This window comes from Gadus chalcogrammus, chromosome 7 (genome assembly GCF_026213295.1).
Source record: "Gadus chalcogrammus isolate NIFS_2021 chromosome 7, NIFS_Gcha_1.0, whole genome shotgun sequence".
Taxonomy (NCBI): domain Eukaryota; kingdom Metazoa; phylum Chordata; class Actinopteri; order Gadiformes; family Gadidae; genus Gadus; species Gadus chalcogrammus.
Window position 1 is genome coordinate 26,795,379 of NC_079418.1, and position 24,565 is coordinate 26,819,943.

The 24,565-nt window shown below is 45.2% G+C and overlaps 1 protein-coding gene across 7 annotated transcripts in view; it reads left to right on the plus strand.

The window, feature by feature from the left end:
• Positions 1 to 24,565, plus strand: part of LOC130385669 (rap guanine nucleotide exchange factor 6-like) — a 90,352-nt gene that overhangs the window by 34,654 nt on the left and 31,133 nt on the right. For all 7 annotated transcript variants that reach the window (XM_056594291.1, XM_056594296.1, XM_056594293.1 and 4 more), the window contains 8 exons: positions 11,427 to 11,558; positions 15,381 to 15,561; positions 17,025 to 17,161; positions 18,377 to 18,535; positions 19,286 to 19,438; positions 22,168 to 22,332; positions 23,521 to 23,628; positions 24,320 to 24,523. In XM_056594291.1, the coding sequence (XP_056450266.1) occupies positions 11,427 to 11,558; positions 15,381 to 15,561; positions 17,025 to 17,161; positions 18,377 to 18,535; positions 19,286 to 19,438; positions 22,168 to 22,332; positions 23,521 to 23,628; positions 24,320 to 24,523 (1,239 nt within the window). The remainder of the gene's footprint in view (positions 1 to 11,426; positions 11,559 to 15,380; positions 15,562 to 17,024; positions 17,162 to 18,376; positions 18,536 to 19,285; positions 19,439 to 22,167; positions 22,333 to 23,520; positions 23,629 to 24,319; positions 24,524 to 24,565) is intronic.

The window sequence follows — 24,565 nt, forward strand, 5'->3', positions numbered from 1 at the left end:
TTGCTGCTCCCACAACCAACCACAGTCAACGCACGCACGCACACACGCGCACACACACGCACACACACACACAGGATGTGCTTCCTCTTTGGTTACTTTTTTTCCGAACATCGCTTTCAGACAGACGAGGAAACCATTGAGACAGAAAGAGAGACATACAGTCACGGTTAACATTCAGATCTGTAAGCAGAACAGCGGATATGTTACAAGACAGTTCTCAGAGGATGCAGACTGCCTCCTCAAGACCGTCTGTCAGATGTCGGATCCGGTATCTCACAACAACCAACTGAATTTGTGCTCTCCTTGCTACTAACTGCTATTTTATATGCACACACATATTGCGGGGATGTCCTATTTCTCCAGATATTTCTCGCCATCTATCCCTCTCCCTCCCCCTCCATCTCGTTCTCCCTCTCACGCACACTCCCTCCCTCCTTGTGTACATAGCGCTTCTCTATGAAGGCAAGGCTCCATGTGCTCCAATCTGATTGGCTGTGCAGTGAAAGGATGATGTCATTGCTACCCAAACAGGAGGGTGGGTGGGCGGTTAGTGGTGGAGAAGGGTAGACGCACTCCGAGAGGGAGAACCAGCCTCCTCTCATTAAGGAATCACAGAGGGAGAGACACACACACACACACACACACACACACACACACACACACACACACACACACACACACACACACACACACACACACAGGCTGCAAATCATGGAAATGTGAGAGCCAAGAAATTGGGGTGAGGTTATAAGAGTGGCATAATAATACAACATTATAAGGTTATGATCCATTGCTGCTTGCTGCCAGCTAAATGTGCGTGCGTTCGCATGCGTTCGCATGCGTCGAGATGTGCATGCGTGTACAAAGTGTGCATATGAAGAGAGGAAGAGATTTTGGGTGAGTAAGTAAGTATGAACAGAGCAAGTCAGGGCATGATATTAGGAGATACCGATCAGAAAATAAATGGAGTGAACCCAAAATAGCATATGGTAGGTGCACCAGTGTGTGCGTGCGAGCGAGTGCATGTGTGGACAAGGAAATACTAATCAGAGAGAGAGGGTGAAACTAAGAGAGCCATATTCTCCCTTCCAGATTACCTAGCAAATTGGAGCTGGCAAGTCTGCTTGGCTTATTATGAGGATGGACACACCTTGCCCCAATCTTCCCCTCCCTCTGTCTCTGTCATCACTTCCAAAACTATATGCTGCTTAACAGTTTTGAAGGAAGGCGAATAAAACCAAGAACGTTTTTTGGTGATTGTTGAAACCAAACCCATGTTGGTTGAACCTTCTGTAATGCGGCAACAATTTTTCGGCGGAGAATTCTGTAAATTGAGTGCAGTTATTGATCCGACATGCATAATACATTTGAAATAAGGGGATGGTCATGCAAACAAAACTGGTTGCTAGGTCCTCGACCACATATAAGCATCCATGTTCCTTTAGATGGTAAATGTTCTCCACACGAGCATCTTGAAATGTAATAACCCTTTTGAATGTCCGAAATGGCCCCACCCCTCGGCTTTCATTTGGCTATGGCTTTAAATAGCACCTCATTAAGTGCCACGTGGTAATGGTGTCACTGTGCGGTCATTTGTAACACGTTGTGATAAGAAGGGTCAACCAAGGAAAATCTTGAAATCGGACCGACTCTACGACCAATCGATTGGTCTAAAAATCTAGATTGACCTAATCAACCAGTGGTAGGCAAAATATCATGCGAGTGTCACGGTGGAAGATTCAATGCTAGGTTTGGTTCTGTGCTTAATATTATCGGTTCTAATGCATGCCAAGGTGCTAATTCTGATACGTTCATACTCCAAGCGTTGACGGAGCATCGCAGACACTGCCTACCGTTTTTAGAACGCTAACACACCTTCTTGACATGGTGGCAATAATTTGTAGCGAGTAAATATTCTGTAGGTAGAAGATTAAGTTGTGATACCAGGGTGTTTTGACCACCTGCCTTCCGAATAGTACAGTTATCAAACAATACGGTTATTATAACTGAAACTGCAGTGCCTTGAATTTTTTTTTCACAATACATTTTATATCTAAAACAATATAACTAATATAAAATGCATCAGTTTGCATATCACACATCACATCCATCCCTCTCGAAAAGAATGGCCAAAGAAGCATTTTTTCCCGGGAACACCAGCGCATGTCCGAACAATGACAACTTGGTCGAACAAGTGCATATTGATCGACCAACCGACCTGAACTTGACAGCCCTAGTAACAAGCGTGCCTGGATCAGCCTCATGCAGCATGCATCCCCACCCCCGTCCCTATGTGAATCGCACTGCGATGCTTTTTGTGTTCTTTTATACTATACTGGTTTGGGGTGGGGACGGTGGCTGTTTCATTTATGCTCATCCACCCTAATTCACCTTTATTATAGCTCTGTGCCTACAGAGAACGGATGGGGGAAGTGAGCGGGGTTGCCTCCATACGTTCAGTTTTATGTTACAGCCGGATCAATAGAGGGGCTGCCTCCCACTTTCCCCTCCTTTCCCTTCTGTCTCCATCTCAATCTCCCCTCGTCCACATCCATCTAATGCAGTTTCCATAGCTCTCCCCTGGCACCCTCCCTCCATCCATCTTCTTTCACAGCCCTCCCTCCTCCCTGCTCTCCTCTCCTCCCAGCCCCTCCCTGCCCGCTTTTTCGCTCGCTGCACAGGTGATGTCATTCTTTTTCAGCTGGGATCTCCACCCTCCCTCTCCCTATTCCTCTCTCTCCCTCTCTCCTCTCCCTCACACGCACGCTCTGTCTTCCTCCTCACATTAGAGGGGCTGGCTCTTTGTGGCTAAACAGCCAATCCGCGGAGGAAGAGGAGGAAAGTGCAACGCTGGGAGGAAAGCTTATCCTCGGGATAGCAGAGCAAGGGCAGCTTCATCGCCCTCCTCCCCTCTCACCCGTCCTGCACACCTGCTCCTGTGGTTCCTTTTCCAGCACTTGCAGCAGTGTGGGAATTTTCTGGACACATTTTAATGCACACGCGCCACGCCACCTCGGGAGATGGCTAAGGAGGAAAAAGAGGAAGGGAGTTGCTGAGAGACAGACGGGCTGTCGGACAGAGAGACGGGAGTGTTCCCCACTTGGGGGAGATGGGATCCAGGGAGGGCACAGGGTGACTGCAAGCCTGAGGAGGTGGATTCCCCTGAGGTTCTGCTGACACAGGCCTTTGTCTTTTTGCATTGTTTCTCCGGGTCTGCTTCATCTCTACGGGAACCTTTTGATTATTTATCTGAAGAGAGATTAAAGTAGTTCATCACAGGGATCCCCAGATCAGAGCTCGGTGATCCTTTCCACTCGCGGGGCGAGGAAAAGCCCGGGTCTACCTGTGGCCGGCAGGTCAGCCCAACTTGATATCCCAAGTTTGCGCGTGACGGCGCTCCCTGGTGCGTGTCCCCCACCCAGGTCTGGGCTGTCAGCCTTCCAACACACTGGATGTAGCGACCCGGGAGGAGGCTGGTTCTGTCTGCCGCCTGGAGCCCCTCTCTCCGCGTGGGCTGCCCGGATGCCTCCACCCCCCGTTGCCGGAGGGGTTCTGTCTGCGCTGACGGAATAAACTGCAAACCCGCCGCTGTCGGCCGTGCGACAACATTCAGGATTTATATGGGCGGGTGTTGTTTGGAGGGAAATTCCCTTTCTCAAGTCCACCAAGGCTCGTCAGAATAAGAGCAGAAGACGGAGGACCACCTCACAGCCTCCACTGTGGGGGATGGGTTTATTTTGAGGCTTTATTGACCTTTTGCTTTTTTGTTATATTTATCAATTTTATTTAATTTAATCTGCGGTAGAACGAGAAGGGAAACTTTCCATCTCTCGCTCCATTCCCTGTTCCCGTGGAAATGGCTTTCCTCGTCCGTTGCTATGCCAACTGCTTGCAGCCGTGGTCCTCTAAAGTAAGCGATGTCGTAATGCTTTTTCTGGCCATGCACTGCTGTCTCAGGTTGCGCGCGCGCGTGTGCGCCTGTGTCTGCGCGTGTGTGTGTGTGTGCGTGTGTGTGCGAGAGAGGGTGATAATGGCAACCAGGGAGGGAGCAAGATTGCCATTTTTGTTGTATGCAAATTAGCCGTGATCAATGTTTAGTTTGCACAACATGACTTGGCTTGTACTGGTTTGGCTGTACTAACTAACTATCCATGCTGCTCACAAGTGAGGATTCAGCTTGGTTAGGATCAATCATTTTGTATTTCCTTTTTAATAATTCAAATAAAATCTGCACCTTCTGCTTGTATACAGAGTAAGTAGTTCTACTTCCAAGTATTCATAATTACTGAAGTACCATTAGGGTAAGTGGGAAAGTGCTATCTAAGTGCCTTTCTAGGCAACAGATTAAAGATTTTCCCAACATATAAGACCCATAAGACTTGTATCATGGAAGGCAGCAAACCAGAAACCACTTGCAAAGTTCTGTGACAACTAGGCCTGCTCGTTAACTATTCACAATAAAGTTAATATCGCAAGAACATGTTCACTTATCTTTTAGGGCTTAAGCACAGTGGGAATAATTTAATCACTCTTTGCCAAGTGCAGTTTCAACCATTGGAAGACAGTTTATTTCTCAACTGAGTTCCATCAGAGAGCAGTGAATGGGTGGAGCTTGCAAAGAAAAACACTGGGCTAAGGCTTCAGATTTACTGTCTTAGTTCAAAGCTGCAAGCGGCATGCGGCTGAGTGCTAGTTCTTGTTGTTCTGCGCTTCCTCGCTGAGCCACTTTGTAAAAGAAGATCGACCACAGCAGCACTGAAGTGTATATATACACTTTTATTTATGTATATAGAAAAAAATATAAATGTTTTGCGCTGTGAAGTTTTAAGTTCCTTCTCAACCTCCTCTCTTTCTGATGGCACAGTACAACATAGGAGAGAGTAAGTGAAGTTCCATTCACTGTGGTTTCTGGTTGGAATGAGCCAAAATCCTTGACTATACTTTTTCTTGGGACTTCCTTGGCCTTTTCCATTGTGTTGTTGCCCACCCTTTGCGAGACGGAGCGAGTCAGAGAGAATGGATTAAATGACCTGAAAATGGTTTGAAGGAGAGAAGGAATGGAAATGGAAAAAAATAAGAGAGTAACATCTCTCAGCTCATTTGGACTTTGATTCGACCATTTCATTCATTAATCTAATTTGCTTATTTTAGAGAAGAAAAATCATTTTATTTGCTCAGTTTTTGTGCCTCTATGTCCAATAATATAGCTAAACTCAGATGGCTTTATTCTGTGTCTGGGGGGCTGATGGCTCAGGCTGTTTGTATTGAAATATTGACTGTTCAGATGGCCCTTTGGCATCAGATGACAGTGACTCATGCACTATGTAGGACAGCGGAGCTGCTCCATTAGGTCAGTGGGCCAATTGTTTTTGTATTCTACGTTATTCAGAGGTTTCAGTTGATGCACGTCTTCACAAAAAAATCTTTGCAATGTTTCCTGTAATTATAATATGTTGATAATTATAATAACAGGGTATGATTTTTAGTAATCGTGGTAAATGTTTCTTTTTTTTCTAATTCTGCCCTACAGCCCCTGTAACTCCAAAGCACCTATTAGGCTTTTATCTCACAAATACCTTCTTTTTTTTGTTTGTGTGTGTGGGGCATATCAGCACTGACGCCGGGCAAGATGGACAGACAGACGGACCCAGCAGACATTTCACAGCTTGCCTGTTTCAATTCATGATTAGAACATGGTGGTTCAATTCCGTGCATTGGGAATGAAAAACTCCTCTGTTGTGCTGGAATGCCATGGAACCAGTATCGATTTATTATTCTTTCTTTTTTTTATCCTTTTATTGAACAAGAGATATATAAAACATATTTATGTCAATACAACCTCGCTTACCTCTCTTTTTGAAGCCAGGGGTTTAGCTGGAGGTTTTGGCTGCCTCTCAGTGTGTCTCATGTTCACCACTGAATCAGATAAGACAACAGGCTACATTTAGCCGCTGAGCCCTCTATTGACTGGAAGAAGAGAGATTAATTACTCCTTCATATCAACTATCGACCGTTCAGTGCTCAGTGCAGCCATCTGATTAGGTCAAGACCGCGCAGGAGTCAGGATTCACAAGTTTCAGTCAACACACTTGATACTCAACGATGATATCATCAGTTACAGACCTAAAGTCACATATAAAAGGAAGGGTTTCCTTTGTTAAAGATTTCCTTGACTACGGTTGTAACAGTTCTGAATCGGGTGGCGAATCCGCGATGCAACCGCCCACGGTCCACAGGCATGGTTCCGTACGTGTTATAGTAAAATAAATAGGGCACGGTCATAGATGCTTGGGTTTGAACTCCTAACCCAAAAGTTTTGGGTTTAAGCCCCAATGCCTCACCCCTTACCGTGCACATCCTTCATAACCTGTATCTACGCCCATAATGCACACTAAACAGTATCTATCTGCTCAATGACCACGTAGCTGACCTTTGGTGCAGATTTTGAAACACCTCTGCCTCTTAGGATTGGCCTTGACAGATTTAAACGTCCTAGTGTGACTGATTGGCCGACAGACATGCTGCTAGGATGTCAATACAGAGGGGCCTTCTGCTAAACGAGTGAGTGAAAGGGGGAAGAGCAGAACACAAGGAGAGGGAGACCGAGATGGGTTGAGAGACAAGGGGCAAGAGATTGAGACGAGGGACAGTCGGAGAGAGGGAGGGAGAGGGACAGAGACGGAGAGCGAGAAAGAGACAAAGAAACAAACAGAGATTCAGATGGATGAAAGAATTTGTGTGCGTTAGGAGGCGGTGGTGCTTTTAGCAGGTCTGGAGGAGTCTAGAGTATCAAATGCACAGGAAGTGGGGGTGATAAAGATCGATATGGGCTGCATTAGGCTCATCCAGACCAGGCAAGGCCAGGCCACCCCCCTCCCCCTCCCCCCCCCCCCCCCACACACACACACACACACACACACACACACACACACACACACACACACACACACACACACACACACACACACACACACACACACACACACACACACACAAAGGTCAAGTCTCACTTCAATTGGAATATATGGGTCTAACCCATATCTCTCTCAATAATTAATCTTCTTTCCTGATAGGCGAGACCCATGTCTCACTATATCCCCTCATGTCTTCATATTCATATGATGTCATCCATCCATGTGTAAAAGAATTTGTGCAATTGACTGTGAATGAACATGTTACTGCTATATCGTTTACAAAGAAGAATTGTTGGGCAAGACTGGGCCTTTTCTGAAGACAGTCTTGCTACAACATGAACACCGTATAGAACAATAGCCTTAGCTGAATAACCCTACTATAAATAAAAAGGTGCTCATCTTGGGGCGACACGCTAAACAGGGTTCAAATACCATGGCTGTCAGAAAACTGTTTATTCTCACACGGAGAGTAAAGCCATTGGAACTGCTTATAAGCACCACCAGAAACTCTTTATATCTGCGGCCAAATACTAATTATATTTATATCTGCGGCAGTAAAGCCTGTACCTGCCCTGTGTTTCAGGCAGGCCAAAACAAGCAGTGCATGCTATCCACTGATGTTTGCACCTCCGGCTGGGGCAGAATTGGAGTCACAGACAGTTGGACGACGGGTGGGGCCGTCATGAGTTTCAATGTCACACAGAACCCATCTATTCTGTCATTTATCTGCAGTCGTCCACCTGCATCCACCCACAGTCACACTATCACACATTCGCAACAACACTGTCCCCTCGTCCTTTTTCCCAATCTTCCTCTCGCCCTCAACCTGTGAAAAGGCATGTGGTCTCTCCTGCCTGCTCAGCACCCCTTCACCCCCCCCCCCCCCCCCAGATTCAGGGGGGAGGGGCTCTTTGGAGGGAGGGGGCTTTGGAGGGAGGGGGCTTCAGAGGGAGGCTCACTCAGGATGGTTTCTCCAAATTGCCTACCCTTGCTGTGGTTGTCATAATATGTTCTTTGATGGACTTCATTGGAAGAGTAGATCAATTCTACTGACCGAAGCCACTGCCTCAGTACATCTCTCTATGTGTGTTCGGTCTTGCTTTTGGAAAACAACTGAATTCTATGCATTTGAATTCTACTCACTGCCTGCTATGATCTGATAATGAAGAACTTGTCCCTAATCAAACATTCAAGGTCTGCCTTCATTTCCGACCGCAAACAATTAGAGAAGTTCAGAAGTAGACGAGCGAAAATGCGTTTCAGTGGCCCACTTGCTCTGTCATGCTCTCCCGGTATTTCTCTCTCTCTCTCTCTCTCACTCACTCACTCACTCACTCACTCACTCACTCACTCACTCACTCACTCACTCACTCACTCACTCACTCACTCACTCACTCACTCACTCACTCACTCACTCACTCACTCACTCACTCACTCACTCACTCACTCACATACATACATACATACATACATACATACATACATACATACATACATACATACATACATACATACATACATACATACATACATACATACATACATACATACATACATACATACATACATATAGTTCTTTCTCTCGGACTCGGGTCTGGCCTCGCTTGGACAAAGAGTGAGGTCAGGGTTCTCTTATTAATAATACTAGGATTTGTTTAGTGCTTCTCAAGGGACCCAAGGATGCTTGACACATAGCAGACGTAACAGAATATGAATACAGGAACAGAAAAGATATTGCAGGTTGCCGAGGACAGCGGAATAGACCATTGGCCCTGGTCGGGACGTTTCCCCCTTGGCAGTAAAGAGTCGACCCCCTTGTCTGATCTGGCTGGGCTCTGTGCTGAGTCTGCCAGCTGCTGGCACCTGATTCCCCCTAGTATGCCAACAGGTGATAAGTCACTTTAGAACTGTGAAACGACAAACTCCTGCCTTTTTGGGTTTGTTTACTTGCGGTTTCCGCACAGCATTGCATTCCACATTGCATTTTATCGATTGACAGCCCTTGTCAAATACAATTGTATCCGCTACCAAGTTAGACAAACATCCACACAGTAGTAGAATTGTTTCCCTGAAGATAATATTCAAGACTACTTGTGTTTTCGTCCCCATTCCAGCCCCCTGTGGCTCTATTCTGCTCATCCATGCACACATCCATAATTAGACTCCATCTGTCTCTGACACTAACACTCGCACTGTAGCAATGTTGTCGAGTGTTGGTGGCTTTTACTGGGAGCCTCCGACACCAGGACACAGGGTGATGGAGTTTAAACCGGTTTACTGCAGAGTGGACGATGATAAATAGAGCCGGTGTTGCGTGCTGCCATGTCCGAGTTCTGAGTGTGCGTGGTGATGGCTGGGTTAACCTGAGCACGTTGGTCGGTCAATGTACAACAGGTGTGCAGCCTCACCAAGCCCCAGAGTCTAATCAGCAAGACCCGGGCCAGTTGAGGCTGCTTAAACCAGCCATCAACCCATCAAACACCCACGTACGCATGCTGCAAGAACACAGCAAAACATCAACAACAAACAATTTCTTCCTCTCCCTTTGTCTCTTTCTTAATCATTCTTATCAGTTGTAGAATGTAATATTTTTTCTATGGTGGGATGAACAAAGCTCAAGCTGAAGTCATGTGCCACTCGCTGTGAAGGGTCTGGGTGCCTGCGTGTGTATTTAGTTGTTGTGTAAGTGTTGTCGTTATGAACTTCTTCCTGTTAAACAATATTTGGCAAACAGTAACATTGCCCCATGATCCATCATCCCTGAATTCTGGCCTCCCTACAGGACTGACTGTGTGTGTGTGTGTGTGTGTGTGTGTGTGTGTGTGTGTGTGTGTGTGTGTGTGTGTGTGTGTGTGTGTGTGTGTGTGTGTGTGTGTGTGTGTGTGTGTGTGTGTGTGTGTGTGTGTGTGTGTGTGATTATAATCAGATCCCCTTCCATATTGAGCTTTGTGTTTCTCTGATCAGGTCACGTCCTCGCAGATATGGACACTGCTGACATCTGCAGGCCGGAGTTTTTTTTTTTTCCTTTTTTTTCGTCACTTTGCTGTTGTTGTGACATTACCAGTTTGCCACAACCCCTGTTGGTTCTCTTCTCCCTGTGTGGAGCATGCACATGAGTCGGCCCAGTATATGAGTGTACATTGTTGGTTTCTGAAACTGAGGTTTTATTGTTGAGCAAGAACACCCTGGCTGGCCGGTACGAAATATTGCTGTGTCTGCAGAACAAAGAATTTATTTTGTATAGGGTGGCGGTGTGCTCTATAATGGGGCCACGTTTTAACATGTGTTACCGCAAGTCTGACCTGCCTGACTGTGGCATTTAGTCAATTAGCCTTGTTAGAGGGTGAACCAGGCTTAGGGGAGGGAGAGAGGGAGAGGGAGGGAGAGAGAGAGGGGGGGAGAGAGAGGGGGGGAGAGAGAGGGAGAGAGGGAGAGGGAGAGAGGGAGAGGGAGAGAGGGAGAGAGAGAGAGGGAGAGAGAGAGAGGGAGAGAGAGAGAGATGTTTACCATGTTGGTGCCCACCTAGGTTTCCATGATGGATTTCCTATAGGCTTAGGGGAAGTCATGTGCATGTATATTTAATCCCCATCTTTTAATCATCATTAATATATGAGCTAAAGGGGAGACGCCCAGTGAGCCCAGCCACATGACCCTCTATTTCTGCGTGTCAGAGAACCGGAGGGATGGGCACACACTTAATGTTATGGTATTCCTTACACAAGCACACACACACACGCACGCACACACTGTAAGAGAATCGCTTGCACTCTATTCATGTATAAAGCTAAGGACTAGAACACTATACTACATTCAGCAGTATGTACTGTAAGTGTGGTTGTGTGTCTTTGTGTGTATGTGAGGTCAATTGATTGTGCAGTTACACCTCTCACCACTCATGACAATAATGGCAATCATATGCTTTATTGGTCCAGGTTAATCTCTCAATGGGCGGCAATTGTGTCGTGCCCTCTAATGGGTAATGGATTTCACTCAATTGGAAGGAAAGATGTTTTGTGTGTGTGTGTGTGTGTGTGTGTGTGTGTGTGTGTGTGTGTGTGTGTGTGTGTGTGTGTGTGTGTGTGTGTGTGTGTGTGTGTGTGTGTGTGTGTGTGTGTGTGTGTGTGTGTGTGTCATGGGCCATCTTATGGCCAATCAAACATCGTACAGTTGTTGTTCTATTTCAATATGACTGAAGCTATGAATTTCAACCCGAACGTCAAGGCAATGCTCCTGTGTGCTTGAATGAATTCATGTTTGTGTTCTCAATTATGTGTCATGCACACACACACGGGACTCCCCTAGTGGTGTGGATCGGGCCTAGAGGGAGGGGGGGAGTGGGCAGTACCCTCAGACTGGCGGTCTTTAATATTGCATTACGCGGCCACTCTTCTCTAGACAGGGCTCGGTGTCGTTGTCGGTATTATTCTGTTTTACTTCACTTATTATTTTCATTATTATTATTATGTTCTTGAACTTATGTCCTACCTCTCCATCTCTTCCCTCTCGCTGCAGCTTCCAGCGGACCTGAATAAGATGCACCTGACCGACCACGCCCACCAGCAGGTGATGCATGTGCCACCCAGCCAATCAGGATGCAGCATTGCTAGCGACTCAGGGAGCAGCAGCCTATCAGATTTATATCAGGTACTTCTACCATACAAACTTTTTGACAAGCTTTCTGTTATGGTTTTTGCTCGGTATATTTGTATTATCAATTATTAATTAATTATAAAATAATACTTGCACCATACGATTCAAGGCAAATGCATGTTCTGTTTGTAACATGCATGCACGTATGACTCTTGCAGTCTGGCTCCCACCCCGTCATTCTTACACCTGCTTGGTCATTAATGTGTATGTGTTGTCGATGTGTGTGTGATTAGTCCTCCATCTCCACCACCCCTGCTGTGGAGGGAAGGCCACCCACGCAAACAGAGTTGAACTTTACCAGTTGAATTTACCCTCCCATCTCTGCCTCTACTGTGGCTGATTGTAACCCTTAACACACCGTCTGGTGCGTGCTGGTCATATCAGGATGGTAGGATTGTCTGGAAAAGCACTGCCTTTCCGTGCGTTACTATTTTATGCAAAATTTGTGTTAATATGTTTTCTGAAATTACTTTATTACTCAACATCAAGACAACACACAATTTTCAAATCGACGTCTGAGCTTTTTGAGACTTGTCTCGGACATCTTCTGGTAATCACTCCATGGCCTTGTTTGAAAATCTTCACCTGGAAGGTTCAGCATTGACTCGACAGTGAAAACTTTTGCTGATTCATGGTCTTTTCATCTAATTAATCTTTACACTCCCCTTTGGTAACTTTTGAAGGGGGCACATCTCATTGTGTGTTTTTGTTGATTTCTAAACACCAATGTTGGTTAAAAGATCAACAAGCTGGCATAAACCTAGCGACCTCATGGTTTGTTCATTGTACAATACTGGACTCACCTCCATCGGTCTCCATCTCTGAGACAGGTCGACTGCTGACCTAAAAATTCAGTCTTGCTAGGCAGCCTTTATCCTAGCCAATCCGGAGAGTGAGGTACCACCCAGCCGGCTCACACACCCCTCAGGTGATGTTATCATCACCTGTACACAGGCTGGTCCTCCCTTGATTGTTTCCCTTCATCTTTATGACTGAGCTTGTGCTGCCCCACAGCACAAAGAAACCGCTTACTTTTCATGTTATTCTCGTCTTATTTGCTATGCTGCTCCTGCTATTTTTTTACTTTTGTATAATGATCTTCCACCTTCCTTTCGTCTCAACGCTTTCAGGTTAAGAGGCAGAATGTAAATCTTTATACAGGAACCCCCCTACCAGTAAAAGGCTCCTTTACTTTATAAATAATACATTTTGTTTTAGTGTTTTTCAAACAGTGGATGTGTCTGAATTGTTTTGCAACTTCATCTTATCTCATTGTCATGATTTTGTTGATTGGGTAGAAAAGGAAAAACTTGTCAAATCCAATGTTTTTCCCAGGCTCTTACAAGCCAGCTTGTGAACGCTACGCTCTCCTCCGATCACGAGAAGTGTGTGTGGATGTGTAGAGCTCTGTCTGTTCAGCGGCTGATGGTGAGGTTACTAATAGGCAGACCGTCGTCCTCCTATCTGGCACAGACCTATGACGCTTAAAGTGTTGAGAATTATTACATCTTGACTGAGCGGTTCTAGTTTTACTGGAGCAGCTTTTATGGCTTAACGCCAATCCGCCACTGGTTTAGTTGCCTAGGGATCTCAAATCTATCCAATCAAATCTGTGCATTCTGATAAGAGTTTGGACACAAGTATATCATTTAACATGGCGCACCCCACCATAATCAGTAGAGGTAGATGAGGTATGCAAAAACAGCATTTATTCAAGTATGGACAGACTTGTTCATTCGGCACACACGGAATCTCAAAAGCAGCATGTCTCTTATGTTCCGATGCCGTGGTGATACATGTTGACCTTGGTCTGCTCACCCTTCAGCTGTGAGGCAGCTCTCTCCACTATGAACCACTCAATAGTGTTCAGCCTCGGCAATGAGCGCCTGCCTTTACTGTACATGTGAATGAGAATGACCCTGACACCATTCAAGCCCAGAGTCAGAATCCTGGCAGGACAAGCTAGAGCGCACTTCTCTCCCTGAACCAAAGGAAGCGGGGGTGTGGGTTATGAGATGGTAAGAAACAGATAGTAGGCGTCAAAGCTGTTCAATTGTTTCAATATGTTACTCGAGCAATAGCCTTCTTTTTATCACATTTTTCTAAAGTGGAGCATTTTATTTTAAGATGCAAATTGTTCCAAAGCTCTTGCTGTGATGCATTTGATTTTGAAATGCACTCCTATTTAAGTTGAAATGAGAAAAGAAAATGTAATTTTTATTCAAGTACTTATTATTTATAATCCGTCCAGTTCAATGTGATAAAAGGACAATAGTTTTTGTTAAAATATGATGGAATTGTACTCTCTTTATTTGACTTCAGTAAAAGTTGTTTACTACAAACAGACATTGATACAACTACTAGCTACTTCAATATATATATATATGGTACTAAATCATTAGGCACGTTCGCCATTCAGATGTTCCAGACCTTTTCTTGATGAAACGTTCTCTAACTGGACTATGAATTAGTATTGAATACCCCTGGCCTATGGCCTTGTTAACTAAAGCTCCATCCAACGTATAGCTCTAATGAGCAGGTCGTTGACCCTGCAGCTAAACCGATGCTTTCTGAGTGGCCGGCCACTCCAACCGATGTCTCTGCAAAAGATCCAAAACGCTTGTCTTGACGCATTCTTCAACCACCACAGATTTGTTCTTGAGGAATTCATTGGGCCTGATCTCAGTGAAGAAAACTTTGTCGTGACTGTTTCAGTGTGAAGCATACAGTGTGTACTTGTTATCGACACGTTGTACTATAGAATGGATGTTTCTGAGTTGATTACTAGCAATGCAACCAAATATATGGAGGTGTGTCATTTCTAAATATCTCAAATGTTTTTTGGGGTGTAAATAGTGATTTGGACTTTAGGGATAGTTTCATTATAGGAGTTAGATATTGCTTTAAGGTTTAGGGAGATTAAAGCAAAAAGACTGAGGTGTGAACCCACCAGGGAGTAGGTGGGAAAAAAGGTAATTGGTATTTTGTTGTGTGAAACGCTCATCCCACTTTAATCATATCATTGATAACAAACAGATGTGAGTAAGTAAATCCGATTCCAAGCTCATAAGCGTCTCTCTCTGCAGAGTGTTTCAGCAACATCCAGCAGATGTCTCTCAATTTGTGTCACGACTGCCTGAAAGCCCCTTGTCTCCCCTCAGGGGTTGAAGGTTCAAATCCCATTTGGCCCAAGAGCCACCGCCCCCTGCAACCCTTTGCCTGGTCCACCATATGCCACCTCAGCACAGCTAATTAAATTATTGGGGGGTGTAGGAATAAATTACCTGCAAATTTGAATAAGAATTTCCTGGATTGGTTTGGTTATAGTTCTTTCATAGTTTATATGCATGTGTATGTTTGACAAATATTTTACATATTACATGACCAAGGTGAGACAAAAATAAAATCCCATATCTAGATGAAACATCTCTCAAGGCCTACACACTTTACTAGATGCCTTTACTGCCTAATGTTTACAAATACTATTGTATTTGTTCTCCTCTGTTTTACGTCTGGCAATTCTAATGCGTCAAGTCAAGATTTGCCTGCTGTAACCTTGAAAGCTCTGGAAAATCACCCAAAACGTACCTGTATAATCATTATGATACCTCACGCTGTCACCGACCAGCATCGAACAGTTAGTAATGAATTATTCTGAACATGCGACGTGTTTACCTCATGGCAAGCATATCGCAGCTCCCTGGTTGACTCCCCGTCGGCGCTAATGACATCCCAGCTAACTGATAACGTTCTGCAGCAGCCTTGCTTGCAGACTCTGATGGAGACCGCTCTCTGTCCCCTCTGCTTGTGTCCCAGGCCACGGAGAGTGAGGTGGGGGACGTGGACCTGTCAGGCCTGCCAGAGGCTGCAGTGGACAGTGAGGAGGAGGAGGAGGAGGATGAAGACCTGGAGAGGTCCTCAGACGCCCTGCTGGGCCGCGACCTGGTCCGCGAGTGCCTGGAGAAAGAGCCGGCCGACCGCAACGACGATGACATCGGTGAGGCATCATGGCGGCGATGGATTGAATGTTTACTTGGATGCATGTTTTTACTTCTTTCATTTTTCTTTTTGAAAATGGCCTGAAAGTGAACAAATAAATAATATACTGTATTTTATCACTTTGGAAAAAAAATATTTTAGCTAATACGCCAACCCTGCATCGTGAACCAAAATGATATTTAGTGGTAAAAACAGATGTTCATAAGCTAATACAATTCGAATACGATTATTCTTTTGTCAACGGTAATCGTTTTTGCATCTTGCCTCAGCCACATGGGATAGCACATGTATTCCACATTGATAAACACAATGGAAAACGGTGACGTTTTATAGTTGTGTAAAGATAATGAATTGTTAGCTAAATTTCTTTGTGGCCAGACTGTGTATTCTGTGTGGGCAGGGTGGTGTTATTAGGACACTCTGTCCTCCGCTACACTGGAGACGAGATGAAGGGGAAGGCGGCTTGTGATTTTCTCTGTAGGCATGACAACACACGTGGGACTAGTTCCACACAGTGTGCGCTTGCACACTCTGTGTGTTATATCCAGTAGCCACCAAGGCCATTAGTATTATTTATTTTTTAACAATTCCTAAGAATCCAATTAGAAAAATAGTAAATAGTTTTTTGCAGAGCAATATCTTCAACTTTTATTTTTGGAATGAGAGATAAAGAGAGGAAAAAAAGTGAAGCAACAAACTGCAAGACTGTATTTATATATTTATAAAGAATGTATGTATAAATACATACATACTCTATGTATTTATGCAAGACGTCCTTTGTTTATTTATACAAGACATACTTTATGTATTTGTATGATGCATACTTTATGTATACAATACATAACGTGTGTATTTATACAAGACATACTGTGTGTCTTTATGCAAGACACTTTTGTACAGTGAAATATCTCACATTCACCTACGCACATTTGTAGCAATGTCAACCATGCAAGTCAGCCATCGCATTTCAGAATGTGTCGGGTGTAACGCAAAACAGCCTTTTCAACATATCTGCCAGGACGCGCTGAGCGTTGAACCAGCAACCCACTTGGTGCAGCACTGCTGGCATTGTTCCATTTAATGCATCAGGGACATGAGGATGGCCTCCACTTTTCATAAAAAAAGGATAAAAGATCGTAGCAGGGATGTAAGAAAGCTTGCCTCGTTCTCTTGCAGTGAAGTGCATACCGTCCGTCACATAGTTTATTCCGTCAGTTTAGTGCTACATTGTGTCCTCAGGATAACAGTACATGTGTATAAATCTGCTGTTGGAATGAAACTCTCTCCTGTGAATGAAATGAACACGCTGTTGTGTTCGTTTATTCAATGTTTTAATTATGAATGTGTTTATTTCATGTTTAGTTGAGCCGATTTGATCCTTTTGAAAAGGCCTGGTTAGTGACGGTTGGTGTCTGCGTGTCTCCCTCCTCTCTGGGCCACCCCGGCTCCCTCCTGCTACAGAGCAGCTGCTGGAGTTCATGCACCAGCTCCCGGCCTTCGCCAACATGACCATGTCGGTGCGCCGGGACCTCTGCGGGGTCATGGTGTTTGAGGTGGTGGAGCAGGACGGCACCATCGTGCTGCAGGACAAGCAGGAGGTAAACACGTGCACGCGCACACTACTTAACTTTACCTTATTTACTTTCTATTTCAATTCCCCGGACGCCAGAGTTGTCTCTGTAAGTACAATTTTTGGACAAAGATGTCTGCCAACGTACAGCAGAGAGACACAGCCAACCATTTGGTCCACCACAAGACTGATGAATTAAGTTTCAGGGCTGATTAAAGGAGGTCCTACCAATCAACAGGAATAGCTGTGGAGCACGCATTGGAATCAATGGACTTCAGCTCTCTGCGTGTGTGCCTTTCCATGTATTTTTATAGCAATATACCTCAAGAAGTTAATCATGCAAAACATAAAAAACTTAAATGCAAGCACTTGAAAGAGTTAATATCTGTACGCCTTACCTTCCACTTTGTTTGTGTGAAAGCTATGTGTTTTTGTGTGAGGGAAAATTCTCATCTCTGCAGAGTGCGAGAGATATTGGACACACGAGAAACTATACACAGAGACAAATAGCCAAATTTTGAGTGCCAAAGAAAGGGAAGAAACTAGTAACGGCCGAAGAGAGAAATAATAGAATGAGGTAAAGTAAATGGACATTGAGAAATGCAGACAGAAACCAACAATGACTTACCAAGTGAGATTGAGATGTAGAGGGAGAGAGGGAGATTAGTTTCAACAGCTCGAGCGATAAATAAGCAAGTAGAAGTGCTGGAATTGCATGAGTTTTTGAATGTGGCACTGCACTGATACTATAATGAGTGTCTCAGTGTGAAAACACAGGTAAACTGACAACTCATTCAGCACAAGCCAGCTTTCCAGACTCAATCCACTTCTATAATTGGCCAATAAACCTCTCCAAAGCTCTCCAAACACGTTCGCTACAGAATCTACAGGTCAACAAGAAAATATGTAGGAAACCCTTGTCAAGTAGTGAGTAACATTGAAGAGAATTAAATGTATGCAAACATATGTACAAAAGATGGGCATGGTTTAATGAATGAAGACAATGCTCAGTCAACCACTTATCTGCTAATGCTATCATATTTGTGTAGTAGTGGTGGTGGTAGTAGCTCATGTGGTGGCTTTCCCAACTAGAGCAAGACAAGCCTCTAGTGATACAGCACCAACCTTAACCAGCTTTGTCTAATGTGTCGTAGCCATTGTGTTTTACATCGTTGGGACTACTCCTTATCCAAAAACCAAACCATAGTTTTCACACATTGTTCCCGTTCCCCTCCGTCCGAAGCTGGACCTGTGGTACGTGATCCTGAACGGAACAGTGGAGATCAGCCACACGGAGGCCCGGGTGGAGACGCTCTGCATGGGCAACAGCTTCGGCCTGTCGCCTTCGCTGGACAAGCAGTACATGAGCGGGGAGGTGCGCACCAAGGGAGACGACTGCCAGGTGAAATTATTATTCTAATTTTTATAGTTCTGATCATAGTTCTGATTTCGTGTAAACCTTCTGACTCTTGGATTTATTTTTGTGTTTACAAATATCACTTTGTGACAATCAGGGCCTGCACCATCATAATATTTACAAAGCGATGTCGTATGAATATATTATGATACCGGTTTGGGCATAGTACATAGTTAAAGCACATCAAAACCTTTGGTGTGAGCTGGCCTCAACTTCTGCCTGTTTTCTCTTTTGAGTGAATTTAAATTGAGCCTAATGGTAATGTAAATCTCAGTGGCTATTCTAAACCGTATAGTGCGCTTTAACTTCTGCTGATTTCAGCCCCCTCTTATACAAGAAAAGGGGCCGGTTCCTCTACGCTGCACATCGCTTCCTGTCTGCTACCGCACAGGAAGATGCAGCGGTCGAGGCATTTCAGAAAGTCAACGAATCAGGGAGTAGTGAAGTGTATGTCTAGACGAGGCTGGAGCTGAGGGATACTTAGTCGTGTTGGATATTACCATGCCTTTGTAAAGACGGATTTCAGGAAAAAAGAAGAAAAAACGAGCACCCAACTGATTATCCTTGCACAGCGTGGACAGCTATCTCTCTCCCTCCCTCCTCTGCACCCCACCGTTCCTTCGTGTGATGCCGCGGCAACTCAGTGCGAGCACCCACACCCAGAATGCTCTAGCCTCAGACTGACCTCGGACCCCCCCGCCTGTCTGTCTCCCCCATGTTGTTTCCTGGGAGCAGTTTGTGTGCGTGGCTCAGGAGGACTACTGGCGCATCCTCAACCACGTGGAGAAGAACACGCACAAGGTGGAGGAGGAGGGCGAGATCGTCATGGTGAAGGAGCACCGCGAGCTAGACCGCAGCGGCACGCGGAAGGGGCACATCGTCATCAAGGTGAGAGCACACGCACTCACACTGAGAGACACACACTGACAGACACACACACTGACGGACACAAACACACTGACAGACACAAACACACTGACAGACACAAACACACTGACGGACACAAACACACTGACAGACACAAACACACTGACAGACACAAACACACTGACAGACACAAACACACTGACAGACACAAACACACTGACAGACACACACACTGACAGACACAAACACACTGACAGACACAAACACACTGACACACACACACACACACACTGACAGACACACGCACTGACATACACGCACTGACATACACACGCACTGACACACACACACGCACTGACATACACGCACTGACGTACATACGGACACACACGGACAGACATCTGCAAGGTTAACAACTGCTTCAACATAAAATGAGGATTTTTGCATTATCAGTGGGCAACACATTTTCCAAAGGATAAAATTAAAATGTCTATAGAATATATATATATATATATATATATAGGGGGGGTCAGCCTGGCTTAGATGCTTATGTCTCCACACATTGAGATAATAGGCTTAGAGCTGATAGTAGCCATAGAGCTGATACTAGCCATAGAGCTGATGGTAGCCATTGAGCTGATGGTAGCCATAGAGCTGATAATAGCCATAGAGCTGATGGTAGCCATAGAGCTGATAGTAGCCATTGAGCTGATGGTAGCCATAGAGCTGATAATAGCCATAGAGCTGATAATAGCCATAGAGCTGATAGTAGCCATTGATCTGATAGTAGCCATAGAGCTGATAGTAGCCATAGAGCTGATAGTAGCTATGGAGCAGATAGTAGCCATAGAGCTATAGAGCTGGTCTTTGGAAAATGCATAGATAGTTAATAAACCCTTTACATTGAGTTTTTTTTTTTTTAAATCAAACATTGTCTTTCTAAACTGTCTCCTATCTCTCTAGGTCTATGCAAATTCATAATCCCCTCACGTTGAGGAACACCTTTGTGCTTCATATAAGCTTCCCGACCCAAATAGGTTAAAGGCATGCTGTTCCAAAGAGCATGTGATTTAGTCAAAGTTAGCCTGCAACATTACATTTAATCCACTTATTCACCTTGGATCAATACCCTCCCGACAGACTCACACACACACACATTGATTGTTTATAGAGGCAGCGTTGGCGCTTTTAGCAACATTAGTGATCTCCCGTGGCCCAAGTCTTGCGTTGCTCGCCCCAGGAACGTTTGATGTTCCCTGGCTCGGAGAGGCAGATGGATATTGATCACATAATGGACTCTGAATCATTCCCCCACTCTGATTGGCCGAGCACACCTGTTGTTGGCTCTCTGATGCACCAGCATCTTTGCTCTTCATTCCAGCGTTTCTCTTACTTTGTTTCTCTATGTCTTTATTCTTTAGTCTATCTGTCGTTCTTTTGTCAATGAAAAGACACAGACAAACAAATACTTTCTGGTTTCACTTCCCCTCTCCGGACGAGTAGTTGATCCTGGCAACTATCGTTGTGTAACTTGAGATGCATTGACAAAAATGTGATTGTTTGGTCAGAGTATGTAAATGCAAGTAGCGTAGTGGATGTGGACGATGGAATGTTTTGCATTACCTCTCTATTAACAGACATCCATTATTAAAGGGTACTGTTCTCGGCCAAAAGTATTAATTTCCTGTTAGCCTTGTGTTGTTTTGTGTGGTTACCTCAAAACTGCTTTGACACGTTTCTATAATCAAGACTATTAAGTCACACGTCCTTAAAGGTTTTTCACACATCTACGGGCCTACTTCAATATATCCAAACACTTGACGATTTAAATTTCTTTATTTTTGGCCTAATACCTAACATCTAAATGATTATACCTATAATAATGAAGGAACCATTGCAGTTACGACTACAGTAGTGATCCTGTGGAGAGAAATCAAAGGGGCTGTTTATGTAGATACACGTGCAAATGGTTCAATACATGCATCGTTATGGATTATGTCCTTGTCTCTTTTATGATTAATGATCAATTGCACACATAAGGGGGGTGTGTGTGTGTGTGTGTGTGTGTTTATTGGGTTACAATGTCCTTGGGGCAATAGCGCGCCCCGTCAATGTACATCCTATAGGTGCTTGTCTATCCCACAAACAGGCTCAGGCTCTTGTATTCCAACACTGTAGAAGGGATCCCTCCAGAGCTTGGCAACTCTTTTCTTCATCTTTCTCCTAATCTGGTCTATTTATTTTTTTGTCCAACCAAGTCCCCCTGTCATTACAATCTCAACGCTCCTTCCCCATGGTCTTTAAAATGAACACTACTCTCCACTCGCTTTAGTCCATTACCACACACTGTCCTCTCTCCTCACCACCACATTTCAACCATCCTCTTCCTGCAACAAATCAACTCTCGCGAGACTGGGCCTTAAGCAATACTTGGTTGGACACGATAACAAACAGACTCGATAAAGTGCAAGGTAAAGAAAATATTTATATGTAGGGATCCCTTCCATTGTGTTAGAGTTTAACATGAGGCTGCCAGCGGCTGAAGCCAGCTCTGTTAGAGGACGTACATCGAAGCCTACAGCTGCAGCGCTCTGCTCAGAACTGGGCCCACTTCAAAAATACTTTTCGGCATTAGTCCCTTACACCCAAATGATCGGAAAAAAGGCTGCTGGGAAAGTATTCCTCTTTAATATGTCGCCCTATTGTAATCATGTATATGTGGGTTGATTGTTTGTTTGTTTTCCTCCTAGGGGACCCCCGAGCGTCTGATCATGCACCTGGTGGAGGAGCCGTCTGTGGTGGACCCCACCTACATCGAGGACTTCCTGTTGACCTATCGCACCTTCCTGTCCAGCCCTATGGAGGTCGGCAAGAAGCTGCTGGAGTGGTTCATGGTCGACACCCTCCGAGACACGGTACTGTGTGTGTGTGTGTGTGTGTGTGTGTGTGTGTGTGTGTGTGTGTGTGTGTGTGTGTGTGTGTGTGTGTGTGTGTGTGTGTGTGTGTGTGTGTGTGTGTGTGTGTGTGTGTGTGTGTGTGTTTTAAAACAAACCGAGGATAATGTGAAATGTTCGCGGTGGGAAATGACTCTGGGTTCAGGTGGGATGCATGGTGCTAAAGAGTATATGCGCGCCCTGCGTGTGACTGTGAAACACACTTTATCACCCGTGCTATCCCGCCCGCCACTCTCTTATTGCTCTCCTTGTATCACAGCTTTACGTGTCTCCTTGGAAATAAATGAGCGGAGCCTCAAAGGGGGTGATCAATACGCATTCAGCCTGCTCAGCTGTGTGGGAGCCCAGCCCACATCCAACCCACCTCCATCCACCCACTCTCTGGCCTTCTGCATCAATGACCGACCACAACCACACTCATGGGCTGCCACTGGTCTATTACCATGTTGTTGATGTGAAAGCACAACCCCTGATACAAAAACACCCGAATACGAATGTGGCCCCCTGATACATATCCCCACCCCCCACCATCCACCCACCCCAGGGTGCAAATACCCCTTCTAGTGGCATTTAATTATGTCCTTGATTTAAGAAAAGATGAATATGTTCCATTGCTCATTGTTCTTAAACGTCCATGGTTCCTCTTCTGGGCTGCAATGAAATGAAATTAGACTTTCAAAAGTCATTCATCATTAATCGCACCCTTTCCCGTTTGTGGGATTGTCATTGGGGTTTTGGGTTTGTGTTTGATCTACTGTTTTTCGACTTGGTTTACTAAATTGCGGGTGAGGGATAGTAATTGTCTTTGTTGAAAATGATCCAGCTCAAGTGTGTGTGTGTGTGCGTACGTGTGTGTGAGAGAGAGGGGGAGAGTACGCCGAACAAACATTAATGTTCCCTGCATAGCTTTTGAAGCCTGGGCACATTGAAATGATGCACAGAAACAGGTTCTATATGAATAACCATGGAAAGTAAATGGGTCACATACAACGGCGCATGCACAAAACCAATACATGTCTATAGCAGCTAGCAACATTGACGTCATTGATCGCTTGAATATGCGTAAGATTGGTGCGTTAGGAAAACGCCAATTTACAAAGGGATAGATGTTTTCTAGTTTGTGAATGGCTTTCACCAATTTGTCTACAGGTGACCAGAATCGTACTGCTCTGGGTCAACAATCACTTCAATGACTTTGAGGGCGCCCCGGCCATGACCCGCTTCCTGGAGGAGTTTGAAAAACACCTAGAAGAGACGGTGGGTTCACACCTGAGGTCTCCTCAGTCACCTCCACACTGGACTGTTTGACCACAGAACACCCTGAGAAGAGTGATGCACATCTTCCAGCAATACACACGTAAAATGAATCAATGTAACCTCTTAGCAGACTTGTCGAGTTGTGAGGTCACAAACTGTGTTCAACCCCGTGTTTCATTCTAATGCCTCAAAGCGTTAATGGTTGATAGACTGCATCTATGTAGCGCTTTTCTACCGAGTCGCCACTCAAAGTGCTTCACAATTACTCACATTCAGCCATTCATACACACATTCATACACTGACGTCAGTTTCAGCCACGTAAGATAACAGCCAGGTTCTAGTGACCAGTTAGAGGTGGGTGTCCTGCCCAAAGAGACCTCGAATCTAAGCCAGGATGAGCCGGGGTTCGAACCAGCAAACATCTAGGGGCCAAACATCCAGGGGCCAAACATCCAGGGGCCAAACATCCAGGGGCCAAACATCCAGGGGCCAAACATCCAGGGGCCAAACATCCAGGGGCCAAAAAACCCGCTCTACCTCCCGAGGCGCTAGCGGGCCGCTCCAGACCATTCATGTCCTCTACTTTAGACGCCCTGGATAGAGACCAGGTCTTTTTCAACAAAATTTGGTGAAAGAAGGGAAGATGTGCTCATGACAACCACCATATTCTCCCTTCCCCCCCGACTCCAGAAGATGAAGGGCCACCTGCGGCTGCTGAACATCGCGTGTGCCGCCAAGGCCAAGTGTAGGCAGATCACCCTCCAGAAGGCGTCCAGGGAGGCCTCGCTCTCCTTCAGCCTGCACGGGGGCAGCGAGAGGGGCTTCGGCATCTTCGTGGAGTCTGTGGATATCGGTAGCAAGGCGGCCGAGGCCGGACTGAAGCGGGGTGACCAGGTGAGACACCCCCCCCCCCACTGATTAAGTGTCAGTTCAGGT